Source organism: Fulmarus glacialis, unplaced genomic scaffold (assembly GCF_000690835.1).
Source record: "Fulmarus glacialis isolate BGI_N327 unplaced genomic scaffold, ASM69083v1 scaffold5875, whole genome shotgun sequence".
Taxonomy (NCBI): domain Eukaryota; kingdom Metazoa; phylum Chordata; class Aves; order Procellariiformes; family Procellariidae; genus Fulmarus; species Fulmarus glacialis.
In genome coordinates, this window is record NW_009214815.1 from 55,355 (window position 1) to 76,797 (window position 21,443).

Consider the following 21,443-nt stretch of genomic DNA (forward strand, 5'->3'; position numbering starts at 1 on the left):
AATTGTAACAAACTTCAGAGAGCAGCCCTTCAATATGGCTTTTGAAAAAGCAGGCACTAAAGCCCCCTTTTAAAAGGTTTAAAGAACAATAAAAAGGAGTATAAAGAAGCATTTCAAAGCTGTGCGCTGCTGCAGTTGCCGGTGAGCCAGGCAGCTTGTTTAAAGCCGATGCAGGTATCTGCACGGCACCGAGTGCCAGCCCGCTGGTCCATGCTGCTCCGCGTTCCCTCTGCAGAGTTCACCGCCACTCACTTCCAGAGATCTGCACACTGGCACTTGTAGATACTTATGGGTGGATAAATACTGGTGGGATAAACCAGCTTCGACACACGCGTACAGCTCTCTCTTGACCGCAACGGGCCAGAGATGACTCGCTGAGACACCGTATCTAGCTTTTAGACAACTACAGTTAAGGAGAGTCAATCCACCCTGCGTCTCTCTGAAAACTTTACCCATATGTCTCTTTACAAAAAGGACTTTCATTTTGACTGCTTAGCTGATGAATTAAAAAGACTGAATAATTTACGTTCACAGCTCTATCGCTGAGCCCTCTTCTGTAGTCAACACTTCTGTCTACAGAGGTGGTAATTTTATTATGGCGCTGGTTTATACACAATTGTTCAAAGACATCAAAAAAGACCAAAAGTGGGACTGGATCCATAGCCCAGATCATCAAAACCAAAGAGTGTCCAGTGTGAAAGCAAAAAGTATGTTCCACAAATCTATAGTTTATGGTGACAAGAGACACAAGGAAAGAAAAATTAAATTATTCTTAATAGAAACCTGGAACCAACTCTATCACATTTCATATGTCTACAGCGCTTGATAAATTCACTACATAAATTGAATTAATTTAAGTATATTGTTTTCTAAGAATCTGAATCTGGGTCCTTGATTACGTATGTACACATGCAAAAAAAAAAGAAGTATTCAATGTATAATACCCTCTGTAATCCTAACCAGTGGTTTGTACCACACAGCGACTGTGTATTGTATTTCTAGGTCTCTATTCTTTTCCAGCTTCCATACTACTGAGAAACATAGGTCTGAATTTTCAAAATACAACAAATAATTATTGAGTACCATCCCTTTTTGATGGTTAATCTCTGGATTTCTGATCCCTTTTAATACAATCAGTTAAAATTGGGCTTCTTTTGCAAATCTAATCTAGGATTTACCATATGTAAACAAACACATACCTGGTACTACATCAGCGCCTGCAAGCACCTACTCCTTTCCAAGAAGATGCTGCACCAATGTGAAACTGCTGTATATAATTGTCTACCTGTCTCACAACATGTGAAGTGATACTCTGGAATATAGTGAGGTAGAACTCTGTTTCTAGCAAATTAAACTACAAAAGCGAGAGCTGGACTTATGCATTTCTTCCACAGCGCACTTCTGTGGTGCTTGTGGCGGGGGGGGTTTTTCTAAAACAAAACACTGTCAAGTGCCTCTGACTGCACGTGACATTTAAGACCGTGTCTAGTACTGCGGGAATGCAAGAATGAGAAAGTGTATGAAGATTTAAGGAAGCAGACAACTAATTGGCATTACTCACATGGATTACAGACAGGCAGGAAGCAGATTCTACACTTGTAAGCACCCTGATTAATACCTGTTTGGCATCCTGAATTTAAATTAGCAGGGCTACTAAAGAAGCAAGGTATTATAAAGTGGGAGTAAAGTTCACAAAATGCACGTACAAGAGTTTGAAGAGTGGTGGAAGCAAAAAACATTTATGCCGGCAATAATCAGGTAAAAGGGTTTGCCTTCCCACGCTGTGGGAAAGATTACATCTCAGAACCAAAGGAGAATGGGCAGCATGTTAAGTTTGTATAAGGAAGGAACAATTAGTATGTTCTGATGTGAAGCAGGAACATTGGAAACATAAAGTATTTCCCAGTGTTAGGAAAGTCTTTAAGTGTGTTCCCCAATATTCTTCACCTATAGGTAACACCTATGAAGTGTATTATCACCTTTATATTGTTTCTTATGCAGCTGCAATATTTTAGTTAGTGTGAGAATCTTATTGAATACTATGCCTACAGCTAAATAACCTGAGTTTTCATCTCAGCAGTTCACACAAGCCAAGCTGAGTAGGACCTGAGCAGCACTTGACTACTGAAATCCTGCAAGAGGTGATAATGATGCCTTAGTAGATAGCATCATTTTTAAGGTACGTCTGTATTGCACTCATTATGGCAGCTGTATAGACACTTCAAAGTCAGCTTTAAACAACTCCTTACATTGTCAGAAATGTAGCACGGACTGTTCACCATTCAACAGAAAGCAAAGCATCCACCCAAGAAGCTGGGCAAACAGTTGGTTAACCCATGCTGAGCTCCGCGTTACCTGTGACTGTACTGCTATCACTACCTGAGCTACCTGCTTGAAAGCTACCTCAGGTTGTCTGAATTTCAAAGCAGTCATTAGGTACACTTTAGGACTATAATATCTCATAACCTCATCTGATTTCAGCCATCAGAAAAACAGGGTGCCTAGTCTAGGCTAGTCATCTAGCCTCCATTTATAATCAATGGAAAGGGATGGATAGCTCTAAAGGGCAATTCATTGCACTCTTAGATAGGCATTAAGATAGGTGGGATGAATCACTCTCTGCAAGTGCCTGTGTCTCTTCATTCACTTCAGAGGAAACCTACCCCACACGTCTAATTTTTGGAGAGCTGAAAGCCACCCTCAGTCAACCGTGAGCCACTATTGTGCTGAGTAAGCTGGTCTACTGTAGATGAGATATGTAATAGATCTGAGCAGACACCCGCATTAAGGAACCCAGTTCTTCATAAGAGTAAGGTTTCCGGTGTCCCAAACATACTGCAGCATGAGATCATTACTAAGTTTCTTCCCCTGAAGTTTCAATTAAGTATGATATTCGTCCTCATTTCCTCTTCTGCATTCCTTGTCTGGTTAAATCAGCATCTGTGTTTCACATCTGGGATGACCATGTTTCAGTGGAGAATGAAGTTTATACGGAGAATAAAAATAAATTTTACACAAAATTTATAGAGAATTTTGGGATTGCCAGCAAGGAAGAGCTACATAAGTATTTACAGTACTCTGATGCAGCATCTCCCAAACATATTTGCCCTGTTCCCAACCCAATTTGGAAAGCGGAGAGAGAAGTATAACAGGTGCTACATTGAAATGTGAGAAAAAAATGCTTATATTATTAGGAACAAGCTAAATGCATCACAAAAGTGAAAGTACAAGAGTTTAAGTTCTCTTGGGAGGAAAGTATGGAACAAAATGGTCTGTGGAAAGCTACTATAATGCCTTTTTTTATACCATCTTCCTTCACAGTATCTTCATGGAGCAGAGTCACAGACTTATAAAAATGGCTTTCACTTTTCCTCTTCTCATAGTCGTGCCGTATGGAGATACAGAATGAACTCACTTCCACCGTTGACTTCACTTTTTTAGTTATAACCCCTTTTCCCATCTGTATTTTTAATGGAGACTGTAAGCTATTCAGGACAAAACTCTCTTATCATATGACTATGCAGCACAATTATAGCACAGTGGGGCCATGATTTTATTTGTAGCTTGGAGAGACCTTTTGCATACAAACAGCAATAGCTGCAATATCAAAAAACACCATGATGGTCATCCTAGATGCCAAATGTACTAGGAATAGACTGTTGGAAGCAGTGTTCCCTCTACAATGGGATGGAAACAATCTGTTCTGTTGACAAATACAAACTGAGACTGCATTACTGCTGGTGAGAACATCTTAGGGAACGGTTTTATGCTCAGACTTGCCCATTTGTTTTACATAATCTTCTAAAGGTCTTTTCCCTCTCACCGCAACAGTGAATACATGGTCACTCTGTCACCTCCCTGGGCAGCAATGTCCTCCTATGGAGACAGCCAGCCGGTGTCACATAGATCACTGAGATTTCAGAACTGCAGCGTATGAATTCAAGCCATGAGTGAACTAAGTACGTTTCGCTTTCATCTTACCCTACACACTACACCAGCAGATAAAAGTTATGATCACCAGAAAATAAATTATTTTTAGTGTCATAGTCTATTCCTCAGACGATGAGTTTTTATGCACCAGCCCTTCTCTAGCCGCAGTGGAAAAAACAAGAACTGACTGGTCCTTGGGATGCAGCTACCACCCCCCACAACCTCCTGGTCACCTCGTTCCAGAGGCATGCATCGTGGTCGGGGTAACTGTAAGAACCCTGCTCTGTGGGTTACACACCCATCTCAAACATAAACCTAAACCACTGGCATATATAATGTCTGCCACCTTTGACGGGGAACACTTGAATCATCCCACCAGTTTCTTACAGCCTCTGGGAACGCTCAGGAGCTCCAGTCCCCAACTAGTACAGCTTTGTGAAATTACACATTTGCAAAAATAAACCAGCAGCAAATGATAGCGAGTGAAACTGTGATGTCCTGCATTCTACACTGCAAAAAGGACCACTGAAGTCAGAAACACTACAACTCCTTCCTTACTCCTACGTACTCCTTACTGGGGACCTGAGCACAGGAGGTCAGGTCCCAGCCTGTAAGTGGACTGTGGTCATGCTTAAATATGCCAACGATAGTAACCCCATAGCATAGCCACGCTGAACATTTCTTTGGCTGTATAATCACATTTTGCCTCATTTCTTACAAAGGGGCATTATAACGCAAACATTAAGCTTTACAAAGTCATTTAGAGCAACTTGCAAACCACCAGACTGCCCACTCTGCCTTCCTCTGCTCCCACTTACGCTGGGAGAAATCCAGAATAACCCAGCCGATCTCAGTAGAGATTTCTCACTCTGAAAGACACCAGTGCGAGTCACAGATTTTCTAACTTCAGTTTGGATGAAAACCCAGGACTTGTTCATCGTATCTCAGGGTATTTAGCATTGACTTTAATTAAAAACCTCGCCGTGCCAAAACGCATGCAGATGCAAACTTCCGTGTTCAGCGTGCAACGCATCGCTCGAAAAAACTGCGATGCTACATTTACCGTCTGAGGTAGATGCACAAAGTAGGACCTGTCTGTAAAATTTCCTCTTGTTCTGCAAACTCTCTCTCTCTGCACTGCCCCAATTTACCACAGTGCAAAAAAACACAGTCAAATCAATATATTCGTGGAAAGGAAGGGGGCTGGTAGAGTGGTTTTTGAAGGCAAGCCAGAGAATATTCTAAACAGGGGACACACAGCGTGTTTTAACTGCTGTGATAATTCTGCATAAAGAGATGTTAAGGATCTAGCTCCTTGCTGTAGCATGCCATGTGTCCCTGAATAAAATTACTGCCATGCAGGCTGTTAGCAGAGGAATGCGTAAACAGACAATGTATCCTTGCATCAGTTCCACAAAATGTTGCACAACACAAATGCCTCTCGATGTGTCATTTCCTGCTTGGCCACCAGCCCAGCTCCTGACAGGCAGTCAACAAAAAAAAAAAAGGGGAAAAAAAAAGAAAAAAAAGAGAAAAAAAATTAAAAAAAAAAAATACTGAAAGATTTAAAGCTGTTCTACTCCAAAGCACATTCCACTAGTCCCAGACTTAGCCCTCCACCCTCTGTCTTTGAAAGAAAAGAGGGAGAACTTCCTAAAAAACTGTTACGGTTTTAAGTCGAGGAATCTCAAAAATCTCAATCACTTATCTGTGTTTTATAAGCCGGGTCGGCCAAACAGTTAATACAAAGGCTGAGCAGAACCTCTCACTGGCTTTCGCTGGCTTCTGCAGCGTGCACAGACAAAAAGGCGATGTTTGCTCATACCTTTCATCACGTGTGCACCTTGCAAGCTGCAGCAGCAGAGAAATATTCAGGAGCTGGATGAAATAGAGCAGTTTTTCTCCTACCGATACACTTCAAAGCTCAGAACCACTTTTCCATTCAAGCTGATAGAGAAAATTGTGGTCGGTGACTTTGGAGACTACCTTTAATTAGAGAGGAACTGAAGTCTTTGGAAGCCAGGCAACATATAAAAATATATAGACTTCTCCTCCCTCCTTCCTCATGATTTCCCTCCTGACTGGGTTTCTACCAAAAGCAGCCAGAAAGGAGGACATGTCTCCTATTCTAAAGGTACCACTATGGAAGGGCAAATCACTATTTCTGTATTTGTAATGAGGTAAGGCAAAAGCATTAAAGAGGGGCTTAGGTAAAGGTTTGGGGTTTTTTTGTTCTTTTTTTCTTCTTCTTCTTCTAATTCCTTTACAGTGATCTCTTGCTATCTGTAGGTCAGTTATGACCTCATGACAACTTACTTCTCCAGAAAACTTTCAGCCCTCCCAGCTGGAAGGCAGCTCTGCTGGCTAAGATGTGCATATGGCAGAGGTTTTAGCCTGGATATGAGGGGAGAAAAATATCTGCAGGATTTCCCAATGATTCCCAAAGATCTTATACAACCCTGTCTCTAGATTCCATCACTAAGAGTGCGATGCGCTGTCTCAATCCAGCACAAAGACTGTGCAACACAATAGATGTCCCTGGATGGTAATCTAGATAGACTCAAACAAATAATTAAAAACAAATAAATCTTTTCCAAGGAAAAATAATCAGAAGACCTTTTCTCATATAGAAATGGGCAGGTTTTCCTAACAGAGCAGCCTGACATCATTGTCTCTATTAAAATATTTAAAAATAATAACAGAGAGGCAAGGCAGCAAGCTTCTACAAGCATATGTTTAATACGACTAAATGGCACTTACATTTAAGAACCTGACTTTCTGAAGTGCTGAGCATCCAAAACACCAACTGGAGTCACTGCTTGCCATGACTGTTCAGCACTCTTAAAGTCAGGCTCTAAATGATTGTGATATCTGTCATGGTATTGCTGCTGCTCCCACTGCTGCTGGAAAGCACGCAGCATTCGTTCGCTTGAGTCAACTTGCCAACAGAAGGTCAGAGTGCCTTGCCTATAAACAAGCCTTACAAATTCACGATCTAAAGCATGATGTCATGTCTTAAAATGATAAGCTGGCAACAAAGTAAATGACATTTTGTAAAGATGTGCATAATTTTATGTTTACGCTACTTAGAATGAAGGTTCTAATAAGTCATCGGTTGTGTTCCTTTAAAGGGAAGTTTTATAACTGAGATGAATCACAACTGCAAAAGATCAAAGTTAAAAAACATCAATGATGCCACGGGGTACTTTTTAATCTTGTAATGAATGATGATCATGTGCTCTTATGAAGTTGGTCCAACTGCCAACGCCAGATGTGTATATTAAGAAAAAAGTTGTTTGTGATGTGACAGCTCTGGTTGAGCTGCCAGAGAGAGGAAAACTAGGATAACATGCTTGAGATGTCGAAGTGAAATACAGATCCTGGCAGAGAGGGGCACTATTTGCTGATACATAATTTGTTAAGAAAAACACATTTGCTATCAGAGCCGCTCGTTGACTTGAATTCCTTAATGCCCCCAACCACCTAATTTTCCTTATGCAACATAAATGCCAGAATGATTACTACCAAAGAGTAATAAATCTACACGAGTGCAGGGGCTCTCAGAAGGAAGCAGAACTTTACTGAAACTCCTACAGCGCACTGTAGCTACTTTTTCCCTGAAAATTCAAGTTTAATAACTAGTCATTCCGGAGGTGTCATAGCCTGGAAAGTATCAGACTGCAATAACAGAACTTGCAGAACCAAACTGACCCCAGAGTAGAGCTTCACTAAGTATTTAATGGAAATATTAAAATTCAAATGGACATTCAAGCTCAAATTTGGCTTTCTTTTAAAAAAAAAAAAAGATGAAGAAAGACACAGTAACTCAATCTAGGCTATACGAACTAAGTTACTGAGCATTCCTAGGTGCAGCTATTCAATGAGAATTGCAGACAGGTATCACGTACAGAGGCCTTTCAGCTCTCAACTAAAAAAACTCCAGCAGAACTTGGAAATCTTACTAAGTTATATGAACACAGCCTCACTTTTATTCCACTGATCACCAGAATGGTCAGTCCCAATGCAAGCACATTCCCTTTCCGTGCTACACAGGGTAGTCCACGCTAATCTCCGCATCATTTTCAAACCACTCTGCTCTTTCACAGCGGTTGTGTCCTCTGCTGGGAGATTTCCCCTTTTGCGGATGCCTCAATACATACATGGAAGCAGCCTCCAAACGGGAATGGCTAAATGATATATAACTTACTCCCTGGTTTTTACTCCATGAATACAGTTTGCCCAGTGTCTCCAGGTAAGCTGCATGGAGCACCAGCTGCAGGCGAAAATGAAAAATGGGAACTGATTCAGCTCGGGAGAGAAGACAGAACAAAAATCCCCTCGCTGAGACAGACGGACACCTCAGCTGTGAGCAGGTAGCAACGCAAGTATCTACGTAATGAAATTTATCCATAGCTACTTGCTTTTTCTTATCTGTTATTCAAGGTGAAACTCTACAGCCTGGACAGTTCTTACAGAAGGCATTTCAGTTACCGTCTCTCAGTGTAAGAGGACGTGACACCGCAGCGTGTATTAGCACAAAAAACACTTAACTGCGTGAATTCTGACGTGAAGTCTACGACTTTCTGCTTCTTCTGTCTTTGTGGTATTTTAAACAAAACTCCATGAAAGCTCCCTAAAGGTCTCATTTGTATGTGCAGATCAAAGGCAAAATAATTATTTGAGATGCCTCCATTATACAGATTTTTAAAATGTGGTTATTCATCAAATAATTCTTAAACTCTAAATGTAATTTAAATACAGCTATACCTGGTTAATCCAATCAATTTAGAAAGAGTCGTTCTAGTTAGATTAAGAAAAAACTCTGGAACTGGCTCATCAGTGATACCCATATGATGTGAGACTGGTTACCAGCTAAATGTGCTAGACAGAGAGACAGCCATATAAATCATGATGGATTAACCAGACTTGACTGTATCTAAAAATAAGTGCTACCCATAAAACTGCTAGAACAAGATAAAACACAATTGTCGTAAAAATATAGCCAGTGATGGTTGCAAATGGATTCTTAGTAAGTTAGGAAGTGCATTGCTATGAGGTAAACATGCCGAGTGAAAATCTGCTGGACTATATGTTTAAATAAAATGTATGTTCTGTGCACAAATAAGAAACAAAGACCACGCTGTTGATATACTGGTTTTTTATCTTTCTTTGGCCCCCAGGGGTCTGTGATGAGTCCATAGCTGAAAACCAATTTCAGGTATGATGAGATTAACCAGGTGCATTAATTATCTGATGGCAAAAGAATTTAAGGGCAAACAAAAAGGCACTATATTATATATTTTCTCTCTGTGCTAGGACTGATCCTGGAAGATCAATCTCCTATTTTGTTCTAAACGTCTTTAGTTGGAAGCTTATGGGAGTTTAGGGAATTCAGCATGTTGCAGGATTGTATTTATTATGCTTAAATCAGATTATATATAAATATAGTGGGTTTAGTTCTCATTTACACTGGCAGATAATGTATCAAGACCTTGATGTGAATGAGAATCAGGTTCGCGATTGCCCAAATTCAGCCAAGCACTTAAGTGTGTGTTTAATGCAAGTATGTGTGTGGTCCAATAGACTCCAAATTAAGCATGCGCTTACATATTTTGCTGAGCAAGAACCAATATGTTTGACAAAGATATATATTTCATTTATGGGTCTCTGTTAAACAAAATTAAGCAGGCGTAAGTGCAAAAATAAGAATATAATACTCACTTCTTGGCTCCCTTGGCCCATCCACTGTAACCTTTATAGCTCTGTGGTATGTAGCGACTTGGGGGGGATTTGTCAGGACAGTTATTGTCAAAGTAAAGCTCTTCCCTACAAAGGGAAAAAAACAACAAGGAATGAGTGATTACAACATGAAAACAGTCACATGCATGTTCAGTAAAGAATCAGAGACGTTTAAAATTATTCCCTGTTGTTACCACAATCGTGAAAATTAAAAACATAACTGACCATAGGAGTTTTCCTCCCCTTCAGTTTTACTCTATGTCAAGAATATGTCCATGTGTTGACAATCTAAATGTTTCTTATTTAATAATGGGTCATCATACAATGACAGAACAAAAGTGATTCACTGCTGAGGACAAGCCAAATTCTTTGCTGTATTGAAAGTGGTGTAAATCCAAAGCAAGTCAGACAATTTAAAAATTTACTCCAGTTTTGCAGCTGTGTGACAGAGAGCAGAATGTGGCCACATGCTATTTACTTCACACAGTTTTATCATTTCATTTGTTTGACTTGACTACAATAAGATGAGGAAAGAATATATTTTCCTCCCGGGAGTCATTTTAACAGAGAATCAGTGTCTCCTGTCCTTCATATGCCAGGGGTAATATGATGATATCTTTATTACTGGAACACACTTGTTTTCCCTACGTATATTCCATCTACGAAATACTAAGAAAGCCCCCAGCTTTCCCGTGAGGGTGAGAAACTGCTGTGTGCACGTACGCTGCTGTCGTAAGTCTGCATTTTTTTTTATTTTTCAAAGTTCGAATTCACTCAGAGATTGCACAAGATCATCTGCAGCCTTTAGCTGAATGAAAACGTTAAAAAGAAATAAATAAAGGGAGCTGCCTGCGTCTGAGCGCACATTCTCACAAGGCGCTGGCCCCCGTTCGGGAGACTCACTGACAGTTGTAATCTGTTAGATATGCAACGGTTAGTCATGTCAGATAGTCAAAACTGAAAACTGTTTCAAGACAGGAAAAGGTGGGCGTACAACAGTGACTCAATAAAACAGTCAGCAATCTTCGGCCTTCATGCTCATTTAAGCTGCTACTTTACCAGACACTTAAAACTCTCTTTTCCCCCCCCCTCCCTGTGTGTATACGTGCATTTTTGTTGCTAGGGCTTTTCCTCTTGCTGAACTCTGAAGGCATTCAATCAAGACACAAATCTTAAATGATATGTAACAGTGCAAACTTAATGCAGTTTTTTCGAGCCTAATATAGAACAGCTTATATATAAGGCATAATACAGAACAGAGCTTTGGCTGTCAAATCTAGTAATTGGTCTTTCTTTCTGGTCCAAGTCGTATATCCCCCAAACCTGCCTGAGACACGCATCATTTATTATCAGGAGTGCAACTTCAAACTGTCTTGGCTATATTTTTCACGAACTAGACTGTGACATGGATTTTTTTTTTTTCAGGAAATATAACTGTCACTTAGAGTAAAGTGATTTTCCAGGTGTAGCTCCAGCTGTGCCCACCTCTCCGAGAGATGGAGGTTAGAGGGGAGGTCAGGACCCCAGCAAAGGCACAAAAATCCCAGGAGGCTGAATTCTGCCTCAGTGGAGACGCATGGCTGAAGGTGGCTTTCCCCAGGTTCATTGGGAAATGGATTATTTCTCACATCTTTTGAGAGGGATCATCACAGGCGGAGAGTTAGGTGTATGTAGGACGTCCAGTTTTTGTCCAGTCCTGCCCATCCGCTGTCCCCAGACGTAAACCGTGTGTCCTGCCAGCGCGCAGCGTGTGCGTGGGCAGCCCTCAGACATACAGCAACAGCCCTAAGGAAGCACATGGTGTCTCCACGCCTGCTTGTTTAGGGCTGAAAAGGGTCTGTGCCTTTTATCCTTCTCCAGGTGGGAATTCAGCCTATTGCTTGGATATATATAAATTCGCCAGGGACAGGTTTAAGGCCTCCTTAAGCGCCAGCCTATCCTGTCAAAAAGGTCTGACTGTGAAATTGTGTGATGATGAAATTCAGATCACAGTTACCCATACAAAATCAGTAGAGTATTATTGGTAACAAAGATACTAAAGGGATTTTCCATATACCTCTGAATGAAGAATTCGGCCCTCCAATGCTACCGTTCTATTCGTATGCCAAATCAGTATAAAAGTCTATCACAACTAAAAATTAACCCAACAAAATATACTGTTTGTAAGACTCTGTAAAATCACGTCTGCATGATTTTCTACACTAAATATATCTCAACAGGATACAGCGGCCAGAAAAAACGCACGCCTCAATATAAAGAGCTACGTCTCAACCTCGCCTGTGAGCACTTCTAAATTGTCACCTCTCAGACAGCCTAAGCTGAACAGGTAAGCACCTAATCTGAAAGGGAAACTGTTTTTGTTCCCTAACTGGGACTCTACCAAACCGAAGCATTAACGAAGTAACACCGATGAAGCCCCTTCGCACTCAGTAAACTCCACGTCACTTCATCGCGGGGAGCTGCGTGGCCCTGCCAGCACACTCAGGTTCCAGAGCTTTCAAGAGATGATTTACATATTACAGGATTAAGAACGAAATAAATTTTTAAGGGCCCCTGTTTCAGTGATGCTTATGCCTTCCACAGATATTTCACAGATATCCCTCCTCAGCTACAAAATCCTTTAATGCACTTTTTATCACCTTTCTTTATGGCCCTCAGCCATTTCAACTATCCACTTTTAGAGGCTAAGGACTAATTGTAGCTCTCTTTTATTAAATTCCCCAGCCAAGCAGTCATCTGGCACTATTGCTTCAGTGTGTCTAAACTGTGCATTCTTTGTTATTCACACGTGAGCCGAGCTGACACAGAGGAGGATGAGATGGACATATGCTGAAGCACAAGGCAAACCCCAGAAATTAGCTTGAAAGGAGACTCGGCAGCTTGTGCGTGTTGCATATTTTTTCAGTTAGATGCTAATGTGATTAAAGTATCAGGACACAACAAAATTAAGGTTATGATCCTTTGCTTATTGAAGACAGGAATTCTTTCTTCTCTGCGCTGTGGATCGGGCTTGTAAAAGTGAGCTACCGCCTGAAAACCACATACAAACAACTTCTGCATTCACATAAAGCGCCCCGTTTACTTATTCTTATGAATCCAGAAAAGGTGTTTAAGAGAAATTATACAAACAAAAACGTGAAGCTTCTGTCAGGCAAGCAACATTAATATGTATAAAAATCAAGTTTCTCTATTGAGCCATGGGAAGCAAGAAAAAACGTGGGAGAGGAGGTGAAGTGGTAAGTTGATGATTCAGACTTCACAATCAAATTTAGAGATACAGAGATCAAAGAGCGAGCTGTTTAGAAAGATGTAAATCTAAAATCAGGAACAGGTGTGGATTAGTTTCTCGCCACTGAAAAATGATTTCTTTATTACTTTATTTTTCCTGTTCTACTTCAAGACCTGCATCTACCGATATTTGTCTACGTAAGGAGCTTTCTCACTTCTGTTTGCAACTACTGCTTTCTTCCCCTGCTATTTTAAGCAGAGTTCTAAAAACCTATCAGTAATGATAACTCTTTCTCCTTCTCTCCCTCTCTCTCTCTCTCCCCCTCTCTGTTCTAAGTCTGGAAGACAAGTCTGGACCAATTTCTCCATCCTGCCTCTGGCAGCAGAATGCAGCATTTCAGATCCTCCACCGAGTCCCGGCTGCTTCAAAGGAAAAGCCCTACTTTCTTCCGTTAAGATCATAAGAAATATAGGGGGAGGGGGTCAGCTCTGTTTGGACATAATTACACTTCATCAAAAGAAGCTTTCTTCATCTTCCATGCGTGAAAAGTCTGCAAGCAGTTAAGTCTGTCTTTTTTCTTCCTTTTTTTTTTTTTTTTAAATATAAAAATTGCTATTTGGGAAACTAGCCAAAACTCAGAAAGCCAATATAGTAAAACAGTGCACACCCTTTGTTTTTCTTTGAAGTCTCTTAAATAAATATGTTGAGGGTTTGAAAAGTACACTATCGCTTTTCCATAGATTCTACCCAGATTGATCAGAGAAAAAGTCTATTCCAAGTCTGCTAGATACAAATATAAATTAAACTCCTGGAACCAAATTTTAGGAGGTTTGTGTGCGTATGTGTCTGTAGCCGTATCCACTGAGGCTTTAGGCCCTCTATTTCATTTCCTATGCTTTAATAAAAGGTATATATCATAGGTTTCAAATTAAATTCACAGATCAGAGGTAGTACATCACATTTCAGTTCTTCTTCAGCACTACTGAAAGACTGATACACTACTGAACTTTAACTGTAAGGCAGCAGTAGTGATGGAGCCAGAGAACTTTCAAACCTAATCCATCAGCAGAATAACAAAGCAGACTGGTTTTTTTAAAGAAAGCAAGACAAATGGAAGAGATAGGTAACACCTTATCCAAAAGGGCAAAAAACTCCATATTTATATTGCATTACTTTTGCAATAGTTACTCTGTATTTCAAGTTACTCTTTACTATCAATACTTTTCAAGTTTTAAAATGATGAAGAGAATTGTTGGCCAGGTCACTAAAATAAAAGATAGCCATTGTAAGCCACGCTTATGGAATCACTTTCACAAAGCACTTGTAATTGTAAAAGTGTGCCGACTGATTTAGACTATCTAGGCCTCTGTCATATGTTTAATTTTTTTTTGGACAAATACTCTTTCCTTCTTTAAGGTGAATTACAACTGCTTTCTAAAGAATATTACTGTAAAATTAGCTTTATTGCTAATTTCCCAACACAGCTGTTCAGCTTCTATTGCTTTGTTTTGCCCCATGCAGGGCTAGTTTAAAAAATGAATAATTACTTCAAATACATAAAGGAAAAAATATGTAAGTTGAATCAACAACTGACACAACAAACCCCTCTGCAGATTCCTGCAGCAAAAACTGAAGTGCCACCTTCCGTCAAGCTATCCTTTCAAACATTACCTCAAATCTGAAAGCAGCTATCAGACTCTTAAAGAGGAATTCTTGCAAACTTGCAATGATTACAGAGGCTTTCTATGAGTGCAGTTTCTAGATTATAGGAAGCTCCTACACAGCTGGAAGACAATGACAGCGCTCTACACCTTAAAAAAAAAAATTGAAAGTTACCCTGTCATTTAAAGTAAAGGTTAAATTTAGTTCAAGCCCAAGCTTACCACCAATTCATAAAAAGTCAACCAGTTTACTAAAAAGAAAAGTACAGCTTATTTTTGTAGGTCATATGCACTTTGATTGTAAAGGGCAGGGAAGTCACTAGAAAGCTTTCCACCAATAGCTGTAAGCCCTTAAAGATGTAAGCCCTTAAAGAATATAACCTATAGCACATGTGATATGCAAAATCGCCTTAATTACAGGTCTTCTACAACAACTTCAGAAGCAGTTCTACTGCTAAAAGGAATTCTCCATCTTTCATTGCTGTGGCCTGAGAGAGACACGCTCTGACTACACATAACAGATCACCCACACCCCCATTTCCTTCTACCTTTACTGTGTGATTAAAATAGGGAAGCAGGTATTCTGTGAATCATTTTTCAAAATCTGTGTCTCATGAAAACCTACAGAGACGTGAGGAGTCAGAAAAACTTAAGAGAAACTCTTAACTTGGTTTCCACAAATGCTGGAGTTTGCAAATAAAACATGCATTCGTCCCTCCAAACGAAAGGCCGACGACGATTTATTTACAGATTAATCAGTATTTCATTGCAAAGTAAGTCTGGCATCTAGACGTTGTTCTTACTTCATTATGGACACGTAAAATGCAGCGGCCTACCTCTTCCACTTCTGCCCACAAATCGTAAGTCATTAAATCTGGCCACCTGGTTCTTCATCACGGCAGAAGCGTTTCGCAGCTCTGCAGAGTAGTTCTCGTCGTTTCCAGCCATGACGGTGACCACCGTCCCATCAGGCACTTCTCCTAAGGCCACCACCTGTGAAAAGGAGAAGACAACCGCAACTCGTGAAGCAACACTTTGAAAACGCGTGTCTCCATCCCAGCTTTGCAGGCTGCCATGCTCATTACGAAGCTCTGTGGCAGCTTCTCCAGCCCGCTGTGGTGAGGAGTCATGTATTAGCTGAACACAGAACAAAGTGCCACATCAAACAAAGAAACATCTTGTATTGTCTCCCTTGCTCATAGCCTAATAGGGAGCTGCTTCTTTGTTACATTTCTTCAGAAACATTCAACATCCTTATGTAGAGTGTATGGTTTAATGCTTCCTGAAGGCCAACTTTGTTCTTAGCAACCAGTGAGCAGCGAGAAAACATGAGGCATGGCTCGTAGCCATAAATTATACGCGGGAGCGCATTTGAAATGGAAAGTTAGAAGTTCTTATTAGCAGCCATATCACCCAGATTCGGTTCTACTTCTCTGCTGGTTGTACCCATCGCTCTGACCCCGGAGCTCCTCAGGCTTCAAACTAGAGAGAAATCCCCATCTACCCATCCCAGGAGTGGCACTGGGGGCATTCGCAGACAAAGCTCTCCACCCAACACACTGCTGTGATGGAGCACTTCATGGCTGGAATTCAAACTCTTCAGATGCAATATAAAACAAAGGCTGTATTTCCTCGCAGGCATGTAAATTTTCATAGCGCTTGCAAGAGTTGCATGTGGTTAGCGCTGATACCTCCCTCAAATTCCAAGACGGGTGAACAGAAGATATTAAAGTATTTCTCCTTAGGTTTCAACTAGCTGATAGTCTCACTTTTATGCTTCAGTGGTGGTGCAGTGCTCCAACATCTGATCAGATAAAGGCCACGGAGTAGACAGCTCCTGTCTTCTCATTTGAAAACACCAGGGATATCTACAGTGTTACTGCACCGTGACTTTTTAAAGTAAAAATAAAGTTAAACAGGAATACTAAGTTACTGGGAAGAAAATATACATGTTTCTTCACACGGGGTAAAAAAAGTCTGCAAAAGTATCAACAAAATAATTTCCTTTTGCCCAGTTAGCTAATACTGATGCTGGAAATAAATTTATAACAAAAAGAGATTCACAAATATTGCATGGCTGAGCTCTAACTTGAAAAAAAAAATATTGAGATGCAAAGTCTGTCCCCTTGCAGTTTCTGCCAGTTTACATGGTCAGATACGACTTTTTATATTATTCAGAGTAATTTATTCTGTCTCCTGAAATATGTATTACATTTTGTCATAAGCCCTGCTTGAAATGTCTTTCCCATAAATGATCCTGTCTGAAACTAATAATTGCAGGTTGCACTTTAATATTAACTAGGTAGAAAAAATGAGGAGTTCTGAATGCATAGGGAGAGCATTATGTGGCCCAGTGCACTGTACAATGCTTCTTTAAAACAATAAAAATTAATGACAAAGGTATACAAAATCTGAAAATATTTAAAATAGGTTATATTACTGAAAATTATAACCCGTCTTATTTAAAAGAAATATTGAAGAGAAAGAAGAAAGCACAGCTGAAATGCCATATAAAAAGGATCTACCCTGGTGCTTTTCTGTTTTTCCCTAAAACACCAGGTAATACCACCCAAAACTGTAAACTGAGTTTTGCCACAAAATACTGTGAGGTCTCCGTCTATCAAGCAAAGATTTTACTTTAAAGTGATATGAACGTCCCTGAACATAAAAACACAGGAACCACTGTTACGGATAAGAGCTGAGGTCCCACTAGCTCGCTGCCTTGGGTCTGACAGCAACCAGGTCTGACGGCTTCAAAGTGAGGTGTAAGGAATAATAACTAATAATCAAATAATAATCTGCTGAACGGATTATAGAGCCATTAATAAATGGATATTGGCTTAAGCTCTAAAGCATGGGGCTTGAGACTACTTATCAAACACTCCCTCCCCAGTTTGCGATAGACCACGTTATCTCTGGACAGTCTTGTCGTGCACATTAGCATCCAGGGGAGTTGCAACCTATGCTTTTTATATCTTACGAACAAAAAAAAAAAAAAAAAAAAAAAAAAAAAATCACATTAACTCTAGAAATGCAAAGAAGCCGAGAGCACAGGAGGAAGTGCGAGGCTGCCAGGGGCCTCGGAAGAGGGGGCGAAATGACTGCAGCCTCAGCTCACCTCCTCCTCTCTGGGTAACCAGAGCACGGAGCAGGCAGCAGCATCACGACTCCGTCTCAACCCGTCTCCCGAATGCGGGTACAGCTTGCAACACCTGGGCACGAGGGAGCAAAACCTCTTAAAAGGTCCCCCTGTCCCCTGTTGCTTTTCAGAGGTTTCCTCCCTACGCTTTCCACTCGACGATGTCAGTTCAATTTGTCAGCTTAGACATCAGCCTGGAACTGCACGTGCCGCTGCCAGAGTCACTGGGCTGATCGCGCCTCATCAAGAACTGCATCATTACTAAAATGCACCGGCTTTTTGATGCGGTATGATGCAATATCGCTCGTCATCTCATTAGGAGAAGACCGAAGGAAAAGACAAACTGAAATCAGAGGTGAAAATAAAAACTTTGGCTAATAAAAGAAAGTCCTATTGCATGGGAAGCTCCCCTGCTATGCAACAGGAGTAAAATGCTTGTTCTTTTCATAATTTCATACTTTTTTGCCATGAAATTCCAGAAGACTATTGCACACATATGTAATAGCACGTAATAGGTTAGGAAAAAGCTTTGCAAAACAAGTTTGAAACCTGGAGAAATGCACATCATTTTGAGAATTTTAAAAAGTAACTTTACATACTGAAAGACTGCTGACATAAACCTTGGCTTGGTAATTTCATGCCATGTATCAATCCAAAATTATTTACATATCCTTAGAAAGAGGATTGTAAGTGCACTGTGAAATGAATAAGGACTGCGTAAAAAATTAAAGATTAAAAGTAGCCACAGTGCACATTCCTTACCTATTCTTCAAACATAAATCTCTCCGCTATTTCAAAATCTTTATTTTCCATATTAAACTACCTACATATTTTGGTGATTAAAGGTAGGTTTTGCTTTTGCTTTTTTTTTTAACTAAAGCTCAAAAAGGTACATGAAGTCAGATGAAACCAAACCAATTCTTACAAGTTGAAAATAACTATGTTTTTTTTGCATAACACAATTCTCATCTGGTTAGGCAACCTGTTTGCCCAGTTTCGGTCCAGTGGGATTTGAACTGGCCAAAGTATGTACCCTAAAGATGGAAGTTATAAGCACGAAGTAAAACTACTATACCACAGCAGGTACTAAGACTTTCTGCAGAGTAAAATGCTTGTTTCGAAAAAAGGCTAGTGTACATGCTAAACAGTTCCTCTCAAACATTGATATCTACCACTTCAACAACTTTTCTTGCGAAACACTGGATTCAAACAGCCTCCGAATGTAAAATCTTCCGTATTGAGAACGCCTTTTCCAGAGATTGCCAAAAGAGCATCTGATACTATTAAAAATATTTTAATGTTCTGTAACTTAAAACAGAATAACTGATTTGCACTACTTTTTGTTTCAAAATATACATCTGGGCTGACAATTTATACAGCAGGTTTCAGCTTGAAGCTATTTAAAACAGCTGAGTTATAAACTCTGAAAATTGGGGTTTGGAGTGGAAATGCTGACAGACCCTTAACTACTGTGGTGCTACTGGGGAGAGGTTTTAGACTTCGCGTCCCTTTTTCTTCCCCTGCCTTTAGGTCCACTAAGGCTCTTTGCTACTATCAGCACCACTCAGAAGCCACTTGTAACATCTAACGTGGCATTTGGGGTCTTTATGACTTTCAGTAAAAACTCCCAGGCAGACACACAAACAGAGGGCCAAATTCTGACGAGTCTACTCAAATAAAGTACCGCTGGCTATTAAGATTAAGAAGTGAATATGATTTGGACCCGAGTGCACAATATCTATTTCTTTTGTGCTGGAATATCACTAGATAGTTAGAGCTATATTAATAGGTACATGTCTAATACTCTTCCCCACAAAACCAGTTTGTATTAACAGTCTTATTAGTTAGTACACTCAACACGGACTCCCTCCCCAGTGTGTGTAAATATTAATACTTAAAATTCAAATCTAATACTAAGCCAACATTATTTCAAAAAATTATAATCAAACCCAGCACTGTTTATAACATACTTCCTCTCCTGCATATGATTTATATCTGTTTTTTTAAATTAAAACAGTGCTATACCCAGAGTACTTTTTAACTAGAGATCTCTGCGAGAGAATTATGACACACTTAACACACCACTCAAAACATTATCATCAACGTATTATTTATTGCCAATAAAATTTCAAAAAGTGTGTTGTCTGTGAGCTATTTTACTTTCAAGTTACTGTTTAGCTGAGATTTCTATAGCCCAAATCTATCTTTTTTTTCCTTTTCAGAGATAATTCCCATTCTGTTATACCACAGCCAAGTGTTCCGCTGTATGATACAGGCAGCTTCTTTGGAAGCACTGGGCAGCTGCATGCAAGTTATATTTGAAAAATGAAATAAATTTTTTAAACTGGCCAAAATTATTTCAACTGAGTTTCAAATTAATTTACCGGTAAATAAGGGAGTATATGTCTTCGGCATATTTTAAAAAGTACGCCTCGTATACTGCATGTGAAAACACCCACAGCGGAAGGGTGCAAGGGGCAATACGTACTCCTGATGCATCAGTAAATTGGTCAGATCTATACCTCCCTGTCAGCAATCAAACACAGGACCCAAACATATGACATGAATAAATACATGTATATGAACACAAAAGATTGGTCTAATCCTTTTTCTATCCTTTTATCACGTGTAAGTATTCTTATTGTAATAATATTCTAAATACTTGAATATTTAGTTTAGATCTTTCCCTTATTCTAATGAACTGCGACCGCATCCTTTGAATTGCTCTAAGGTAGGAGAAGGCTCAGACGTTTCAAATGAAAACTGCAATGCGAGTACGATAACGTAAGAGCTCTCGTGTCCCTTCTTTAAAGAGTAACTATAATACCAACTTAATCTAACGCTCAGTTAAATTATAATCACTTTCTCCGAAAGCTCCTCCTCCTTACCCCGCAGCCCCTGTGAATCAGAATCACCGTGATCCACACCTAGAAAGCCTTTGAGTCCTACGCCAAGTCACGAAAACAGAAGACACCCCATTTTCCTGCCATTTCTACTCGGTCCGACCATCGCGACCCGCACAAGCAGGCCTCCTGCAAAGGGTTCCTCTGCAACCCCAGGCTGCTTCCCCCACGCAAGAGCGCTTTAGTCAACTCTAATCTGCATCCCTATTACATTTTCGAAGCAAAGCTTCATCTTTATCACCAGTCCCTTTAACGCCAGCTCATTTAACCACTTCTAGTAATTTTTCCCGGGTAAACGGCCATGATAACACGGCTAGCAATCAGGAAACGCAAGAACAAGGCGACATTCTGGAAACGCGCTGCGTGAAACCATTTCCAAACTCTTCCACCTTCTGAGCGATTTCCAGGCACGTTATGTTTCACGTAGCGGGTGTGGGAGTGATGAGCCCCTCACAAGGCCACCCTACCCCGGCTCCGACCCCACGCCCGCTCGGGCAGGTGCTCCCGAGCCATCGCCCTCTCCCTACCAAATGCCACGGGAGAGAAAATCCAGGGGGAACACTTTCAAATATTGCTAGGGAAGGAAAAGGCCTTGTTTTAAAGCACAGAAATATTGTTGTTATTATTACAGTTTTTTTAAAAAATCTTTTTGTCTCATTAGCACGCCATGGGGATGTAGACAGAAAATTAAAAGCAGCATCCCCGGTGCAGATCAGGGTGGTATTTATTATTTAAACGTGCGAGCCCTGCCAAGGAGAGCGTCTTCTGGCCAGACACTTCCTCGCTTGTCCACCAGGAGAAGTGAAGGGGCCCCGGCCCCCCCAGGAGTCCCGGCTCCCCCT

General features: G+C 40.4%; 1 protein-coding gene across 1 annotated transcript in view; it reads right to left on the reverse strand.

Annotated features, from left to right (window-relative positions):
• LOC104077451 (runt-related transcription factor 2-like) overlaps positions 1 to 21,114 on the reverse strand; it is a 74,601-nt gene extending 53,487 nt beyond the window's left edge. Inside the window, exons 1-5 of the mRNA XM_009578700.1 lie at positions 21,069 to 21,114; positions 20,083 to 20,137; positions 17,678 to 17,771; positions 15,396 to 15,552; positions 9,652 to 9,756 (exon numbers count right to left, since the gene is read on the reverse strand). Of these exons, the coding sequence (XP_009576995.1) occupies positions 9,652 to 9,756; positions 15,396 to 15,552; positions 17,678 to 17,771; positions 20,083 to 20,137; positions 21,069 to 21,114 (457 nt within the window). The remainder of the gene's footprint in view (positions 1 to 9,651; positions 9,757 to 15,395; positions 15,553 to 17,677; positions 17,772 to 20,082; positions 20,138 to 21,068) is intronic.
• Positions 21,115 to 21,443: the final 329 nt, after the last annotated feature.